This window comes from Anastrepha obliqua, chromosome 5 (genome assembly GCF_027943255.1).
Source record: "Anastrepha obliqua isolate idAnaObli1 chromosome 5, idAnaObli1_1.0, whole genome shotgun sequence".
NCBI classification, from domain to species: Eukaryota; Metazoa; Arthropoda; class Insecta; order Diptera; family Tephritidae; genus Anastrepha; species Anastrepha obliqua.
This window is the reverse complement of record NC_072896.1, coordinates 127,676,578-127,684,838: the sequence shown is the minus strand read 5'-3', so window position 1 is coordinate 127,684,838 and position 8,261 is coordinate 127,676,578. Positions and strand designations below refer to the sequence as shown.

General features: G+C 36.7%; 2 protein-coding genes across 3 annotated transcripts; one reads left to right on the top strand and one right to left on the bottom strand.

The window, feature by feature from the left end:
* The first annotated feature begins 3,822 nt into the window (after positions 1-3,822).
* Positions 3,823-6,315, top strand: LOC129247668 (ATP-dependent DNA helicase PIF1). Its single transcript, XM_054886899.1, has 3 exons — positions 3,823-4,717; positions 4,771-4,931; positions 4,993-6,315. Exons 1-3 carry the CDS (start codon positions 3,919-3,921, stop codon positions 6,025-6,027), a joined length of 1,995 nt encoding a protein of 664 aa, XP_054742874.1. The 5' UTR covers positions 3,823-3,918; the 3' UTR covers positions 6,028-6,315.
* Positions 6,304-7,482, bottom strand: LOC129247670 (NADH dehydrogenase [ubiquinone] 1 beta subcomplex subunit 10). Of its 2 annotated transcripts, XM_054886901.1 has the most exons (5): positions 7,396-7,482; positions 7,234-7,321; positions 6,745-7,020; positions 6,508-6,678; positions 6,304-6,445 (listed from the first exon to the last, which is right to left on the bottom strand). In XM_054886901.1, the coding sequence occupies exons 2-4, from the start codon at positions 7,313-7,315 to the stop codon at positions 6,533-6,535; spliced, it is 504 nt and encodes a 167-aa protein (XP_054742876.1). In that variant the 5' UTR covers positions 7,316-7,321; positions 7,396-7,482; the 3' UTR covers positions 6,304-6,445; positions 6,508-6,532. The 2 variants fall into 2 exon arrangements, with proteins under 2 accessions (XP_054742876.1, XP_054742875.1); XM_054886900.1 differs by having other exon boundaries at positions 6,304-6,678.
* Between the last annotated feature and the right edge of the window lie 779 nt (positions 7,483-8,261).

The window sequence follows — 8,261 nt, the reverse complement described above, 5'->3', positions numbered from 1 at the left end:
ATGTAGAATAATGCGCCAAACAAACGACCTCGCGACTGACCGTTCGACTGATGACCAAAACGCGGCGCTCTGAGGCTGAAATGTCAAAAATTCAACTGGATTTGACTACTGCTTCTGCTACTGCTGCTGCTGCTGCTGCTGCCACTACTGCTCTTCAGCTTTCATTAATTTGGTTTCGTGCCGAACACAAGTTGTTCTCGCACACGACGTGAGCTTCACTACCTGTTGTTGTTGTGCCTAAGAAACTTCCATATGTTCTTATTTCTGTCACTGCTACACTAATACAATAATGTGCAAACGAGAGAGCACGCCAACGTGGGCACGACGTTGAGTGGCCCCAAAGAGCGCAGCTGCAAACACTGCGACTGCGATGCTGTGAGACTACGCGACTTGTACGTTGGTGTGGTTGTGGCCGGTAGCGTTGGCCGTAGTGTTTGCTGGCGCGTGTTTTGCTCTCCCAGTTCGATTTTCAGTCGCTTCGTTTCTTCTTCTGCTTCAGTTTTTGCCCTGCGTCGTTGTTGCCGCAATTGCTTTTTTATTTGCTGTTTTTGCTGATTAGAAAATACACCCAAAAGTGTATTGGAGACGCAGAGGCAGACTTTTGTCTCGTCTATTTGTCGTCCCGACTCGCAAATATCGACACCGCGTTCAGCTCATATGTGGTGAGGCATCACAGGGGCAAGGCGACGAACACGAATACAAACAAATGAGGCGACCCAGTCGCTATCTGAATTCCTCCACCCCTTAACTTGTACCGCTCGCAAGCTTTACTTCCAAAAACTTGTGTTGTAAATGCTTTTACTCTGATTTTATTTATTTATTGTCGCAGTTGTTTTTATTTCCGTCAGCCTATACGTCTGCCAATTTTATAGAATCTCGCCAATTCTTGGTTTGTCATCTACATCTACATTTTCGGCAAAATTTGCTTATCATATTTTCATACGTATTTTTTTCGTCGCTTTTATTACTTTTGCATTTATGTAGTATGTGTCTATTTACTTATGCATATTTACTTTTTTGAAATACTCGTACTTTTCGTATTTCGCCGATTCAATTTTTGTATCTTTATCTTACAATTGCATTACATTCGGCTTTTTCGGAAACTAAACCGTGTTAAATCATGACAATACACTTTAGAATAAATGGCTGCTAATTCTCCTTTTTCTATCCCATATTTTGAATCATCTATTTCATTAGATATATGTGTATTATCAGCACTCAAAAACAATTTTATTTAATCCACTTTGCTTCACCATTATTTAACAGTTCGCGTCGATAAAATATTCGTTTGTCTTTTAAGTATTTTTGCGAAATATGCGGCGTATACCACCTTCTTTCACGAAAGCAGCAGAACAACAATATGCCAACGTTATCGGTGACAGCAACGGTAGCGGCTGAGTAGCGACCACCACCAATACCAACAATACCAATCGACAAAAGCGCCAACGACTCAACGAATACAAAAGTGCTTCGTCGTATCTCGTTGGTGTTGGTATATTGGGCGCCGCCATCATGCTCAAACAAGTTGCTGTATGAGACCGGAAGCAACATCATATCTATGTCGGAGTCAAACTTGTTACAGACCATATTAATAGACCAAAAAATAATACTATACATACACATATACGAGTATGTATAGATAATACAGAATAATACAAGATAATTTCGAACAGATAAAATACTTCCTTTTCGTTACTTTTCAATTGAAAATAAGTCAGCAAATACCGTTATCAGTGAAATGGATGCCCTATACCATGCCGCATAAGTGTAAATGTTTGCAAGAATCTCTGCATTTTTTTCAGTGTTACTTCTTAATTATATATTCACAAAAATTGTGACAATTATGAATTTTATTTACATTACAATACGCTTATTTTACTTTTCTTCACAGAATCTACAAAGTTTGTTTTGCAGTGCTCAACACCAGCTGAACAACTGAAAATTTTATATAGAGTTTTTCCGTATCACACAGCATCTGACCAACTTTCATCAGTTAATCAAAAGGAATAAAAAATCGAGGGAATTGAAATAAATATCTAAATGAGAAATTGAAATGTGTACGGCGAAAGTGGGCCAGAGAATGCGAAGTAGAGTGCAATAAATAGAATTTCTTTTAGCATAGTTCAAGGCGAATCTATTCAAGATGGTGACATTTTTCTAATTAGAACTGCCAATGGAAAGAGAATAGATGAAGGAATGAAAGACAAACGGATAAATTAATAAATAAATAATACAATATAAAAATATTTTTCATCCGGGTCGGATTTGTCTTCTTTTGGTATTTTCCTTAGTCGCCCATTGCTATGTTAACCTGAAAACATAAGTTTTAACAGTTCTTGAACAAGTTTACGGAAACTGTGAAAGTTACAGCTTTTCTGCTTTTCTGCAATGTAAAAAGAAGGTCGAATGAAAAATATATATGTAAAAAATGTTGATAAATTATTGTTTTAATAATTAACATAAAAAACATTTTGAGTATTATTTCTGAGGTAAGTATTTTTTATTTTTCACACAGCAATTACTTAGCTGTTGAAATATTAAAGCTTTATTATCGTCATGCTATTATGTTATCATTAGGTGCCTTCGATTCCTCATGCGTTAGCGAGGGGAGAATAAATGAAGCAACTGGTATAAAAAAACATATATAGGTAGAACTGGAAAAGAGCTGCCAAAAATTACATTTGTTTGGAAGTACTTAATAACTATTACGGTGCTCACACTCACCAACGCTTCGTAGTCCCTTTCCGTAGGATATACAAAATTGAACAAAGCTTATCCCGTAGAAAACAACTGCATTCTTTTAGTTACATATTTCCACAATACATCGGTTTATGTGTGTTTGTGTTTGGTAGTATCGACACAATGTTGCCATTGATATTTTTGCATACACACTTTTACACACACCCGCGTTATCATTTACAATTTTTCATTGTACAACAAGTGAAAGTCAAAAACCATCAAATGAAAATAGTTCATTTATCTATAATTAACATTATTCAACATTGTTTATAAGTTATTTTGATAAAAATTAATATTTTCTGAGTTTATTTTGTGAATGATTTCGAAATGTACTGTTTGGCAACACTGTGTGGTCAGAGAGCAATCAGCTGACACGATTCTATCCAAAATTCCACGTCAACGATCTACGATACTACGGAACGGAACGGACGGAACGGTGATGAGAATTCATTTACATGGGGCCCTCATTAATTTCATCGAGTCAGCTCATACGGGCGTACATTTACATTGGTGAGTGTGAACAGTTTTATGAGGTATAACTTCAGGTATACTCGCTAGCGGTGAATCCTGCTCGATAACTTTGTTGTTACTTTCAGTGAATGGTAGACTGCCTTAATTGATAGCATCCATTTTCTACGTTTTAGAAAGGGGTAAAATAAAATCAAGTTTGTACTAGTATTAAAAAAGTATTAAATAATATTTAAGAAATTTTTTGAATTGGTCTGAATTTAATACTATACGATTTTAACAGAAACAGAGAACAACCCATTTTCATTGGAAAGATGATAAATTTTACATTTCTTCAATATTCCCTGAGTTTATTTTAACCTATAACTATCTTTGTAAGGCGCCTAATATATAGATCAACTTAGTTTGAATCACGGTATACAGAATACTAAAACTGGTATAGCTCACTATATTGAATGCTGTAATTCTCTCTTCATTAGATCGCGTTTGTACAAAGCAAATTTCGTTACTTCAACTTCGCGAATCTCTTTTGGAGTTGTTTGTAATAAAATAATGGTTTGCCAACATCGGCAAGGTGATGCCCTCTACATTGTGAATACACAACGGAAAGAACAAGAAAAGTGAGATGTCAGCGATTTGGCGGGTTTCAACTCCTTTGTTGGAATATAAGAGGGATAATTTTCTGAACATTGAGCGGCAATTTTACTAAAAATGGACTTAAATGATGCCGTGCTAACTTGTGTTGTTAATATTTTATGGACAAATGCGGTCGGCGTAACTGGAAGAAAGTTGGCTTTCAAAACAGCTACATTGCGTTTGGTGCGAAGCGAAATAAGAGAACTTTTCATTGAAGTAACGGGGGAGAAGGCTAAGCCAATAAAATTCAAGCTAAAAGATGTGATGGTCCATAAGAAATTTATGTCGGAGGGTAAGGCATCAATTAATTTCAAGGCTGAGAAATGTGCAATGTATCTATCGAATGCCCCACCTGGTACGTTAATGTATTTTCTTCGCACCATATTCATCAAATTAAATGGAGGAGAGCAAAAAGATGAAGCGACGACTCAATCACAATTACGTGCTCACATGCTTTCGGGGAAGCCGAGCAATTTCAACGATGTCTCCCCGGTAACAACTACTGAGATGATAATGGCAAGAAAAAAGGCTGGTTTGCTAGGGCGTGGCACTGCGACTACGCCATCACCACTGGCGGCGAAAAAACGACGCTACGAAGATGTAAATGGAGGAAGTAGCCAAGTGACATCTGAGACAGTAGCTGCTAAAAAGCTTTACCAAGAAAAAAGTACTTTATCACTTGGTATCGAAGAAAGTGTGAAACTTTGTGAAGAACAGTTGGAAGTGTTACGGGCCTGCACTTCGGGCAAAAGTGTATTTTTCACAGGTTCTGCTGGTACGGGGAAAAGTTTTCTGTTGAGGAAAATCATATCTGCTCTACCTCCAGATGGCACTGTGGCGACCGCTTCTACGGGTGTAGCAGCTTGCCTAATAGGTTAATGTGATGCATTTATAATATTTTCAAATACAATTGAATATTTCTTTTAGGTGGTACAACTTTACATGCTTTTGCGGGAATCGGCGGTGGTGACTATGGGTTACAGCGCTGTATTGAATTGGCATCCCGTCCAGCAAGCGGGCAGATTTGGCGGAAATGTAAAAGGTTGATTATTGACGAGATCTCCATGGTGGACGGGCAATACTTTGAAGTACCTACAAGAGAAATTATAATTTTTATGGAACATATTTGAAATATCTGCCTACTTTCAGAAAATAGAAGCAGTGGCAAGACATGTGCGTAAAAACGACCGACCGTTTGGTGGAATTCAATTGATTCTTTGTGGAGATTTCCTACAACTACCACCTGTGGTAAAAAGTGACAATAATATCACTCCAACAAAAAATTTTTGCTTTCAAAGTAATGCCTGGGAAAAATGCATTGAGTGTGTTTTTGAACTCAATGAGGTGCATCGACAATCCGATCCAGAATTCGTGAAAATTCTAAATCACATACGCATTGGTCATGTAAATGAGGAAATTGCTAAAAGATTGCGTGCCACGTCAAAGCAAAAAATCGAAGGCGATGGGATTTTGGCTACACAACTGTGTTCTCATACGAATGATGCACAATCTATTAATGAATCCAAACTCGAAAGCTTAGATGGCGAAAAAATTCTATTCCGAGCTGAGGATTCTGATGCGAGTATAACGAAGCAGCTAGACTCGCAGGTGCAAGCGACTTCCAATTTATATTTGAAAATAAACGCACAAGTAATGTTACTTAAAAATATTAATATTGCTGCTGGTCTGGTAAATGGTGCGCGTGGTATTGTCGTCCGCATTGAAAAAGGTGTCCCAGTTGTGCGTTTTAAAAACAACCGCGAATATTTATGTAAACATGAGAAATGGATTATAAAAACAGCCTCAGGTGGTACAATAACACGAAGACAGGTGCCATTGAAGCTTGCCTGGGCGTTTTCTATACATAAAAGCCAAGGGCTCACATTGGATTGCGTTGAGATGTCATTGTCAAAAGTATTTGAAGCTGGGCAGGCTTACGTAGCCCTATCTCGTGCGAAATCGTTGGATTCTTTACGCATATTAGACTTCGATCCAAAACAGGTTTGGGCCAATGCACAAGTGCTTCAGTTCTATAAGCTATTTCGTAGACGGCTGCATGACACCACAATGATACCACTTGGTGCTAAGAACATAAAACGTCAGAAAAGCAGTGATCAGAAATCGAGCGTTTTGGCCAAATTAAAAAAGAATCTCGTGGATAAGCCACTAGTATCTATTAGCTAACGACAAGTTTATTCAAACGAAAATCAGAAAAAAACCGCCCTACAACCAACTTTCGACTGAAAATCGTGAACAATTTATATTAGGATACTTCAGTAAATTTAACTACTTTTTAAAAATCTAATACAATTAACATTGTGTTATGCAATTACATCAATCACTCTGCTAACGGAACAAAAATTAATTAAAACTCATTGAGCTGATACCTAAAACAGCATTCCAAAGTATCTTGGACATTAAGAAAATTACTAAATCATAATAACATAATAAACGTGCAAATATTTACATCCAGATGTTGTTTTATTAAAGCAATGCTTTCCAAAAGAGTCGAGTTTGGCTCTATTATGTTTGAAATAAAATATCTATCCGGTATTATGTAGTTTTTCCATCCATGACGTTTGTGATTCGTTTCGTTTGCATTCTGACCGTTCACAGAAATTCATATTAATTCAACCCTTACTAAAATGTCAATGTATATATTACTGAGCATTTTCCTTCAGCAACCACGTTACTCTTCTTCCGTTGCAGGACTGGCAAGCTCTTCTTGGCTTTTCATTCCACTACCAACAGGTCCATGGCGACGCTCCCAGATCAAACGGTGCTTCTGCTTCATATATGCGGTTTTAGCATTAGCGTAGGCTCCTAAATCACCGTCTTGCAAGAGTCAAAACATTTCTAAAATAATTAAGTTTTTCGTAGAAATCAAATTCTGTCACTTACATTTGATAAACCAATTTTCAGCAGCCTTCTCGTATTGTTCTAGTATTGGCTTGCATTTTCTCATGTGATCGGGCGCTTCGTATAATATGCAATCTTCGAAGCGTTGACGTAAAATCGATACGATTTCGTTTTCTACCATTCGATCGCGACGGAATTGTTGGTCAGCTTCAAAACGACAAACAGCATCATCAGTGTAACACTGGTCAATTGTAGGTACACGACGGAAACGTTGGTGGTACCACGCTTGCTTCGTTTGATTTGGCTCTACAATCGACTCTGAAAAATATTATAAAAGTGAAAACTGGCATTAATAAAAATGTAAACAAACTACTCGACATACTGTTTGTATGCCATTGAGGTTATGTTATTATGTAATATACCGCTCCAACTTTTAAAGAATTATTCGCTAAATATTTTAGTTCAAATGTGTTTTTTTCATTGATACACAAATGTACACGTTGAACACGCATTGAACACGTATTTACATACCTCTGAACCATGTAACAGGCCCATCGATGATGTTGTGCACAGACTGGGCGAAGCTCGCCATTGGACTGCGCGCCTCGGGCATAGTTTACTAGAAATGCAGAATAATCCGGGAACAAAATACTGATTTTTTAACCAAAAATTAAAATTTAATATTTCTTTTACCTATTGCTAAAACTCCAAATATCACAAAAAAATATTGTTCTGCAAAGATTGCTGTTTATAAGTAGTTTCAGTTTTGACATTCTGACAAATCAAACTGTCATGCTTCACCTGCTCAAAAGTCAACCTGACGGCAATATTATTGGTTCGTGTCGTTGCTAATTCTTTAACCCTGGCACATTAGACAGTAGCGGTCGCAGGGCTGCTATTTTGATTTTTTCTATTTATTTGGTCTCTAAATTGTAAAATTTCGTTTCATTACTCTAAACTGTCAATGTTTGTTTATACAGTTTGACATTCTAGGGACCAAAATCAACAAAAAGATATGCACACTGTTCTTATAATTTTTAGAAGATTTAACTTAGTAATTTTAGGAGTATGCGAGTTTATGGTTTTATTATGTAAAGCCCATCACTGTGAACTTAAGTTTGAGTTTTCGGGGTCGGGGGTTATGTCCCGCGGCCGCCATCTTGGAAATAAGGGTGCAACTTTTTTTTTGCGATTATCTCGTGAATTTCGAAAGTTACGAAAATTTTGTTAAATACTTTTTTGTAGATAATATAATAATATTATCTACAACTTTCATTCAAAACTTTTTATTGTAAAATTAATCATAAAAAAGTTATAAACAAAATTACGCGAAAAATTAAGGGATGAATTTTTTTCAAGCGTAATAACTTTTTTTTATTGATTTTATGGAAAATATACATCAGAGCTTTTTTATAGAGCATTCTTTTGTGAACATTTTTGTCCTTAAGTTTTTTTCGCTATCTTTATTTAGTCTTATGACTTTGAGCTGTTAAGCGGAGCAACCATTGCATTAGCGAAGCGCGTACATGATTACACAGGCCGACAAAATTTAACCAACA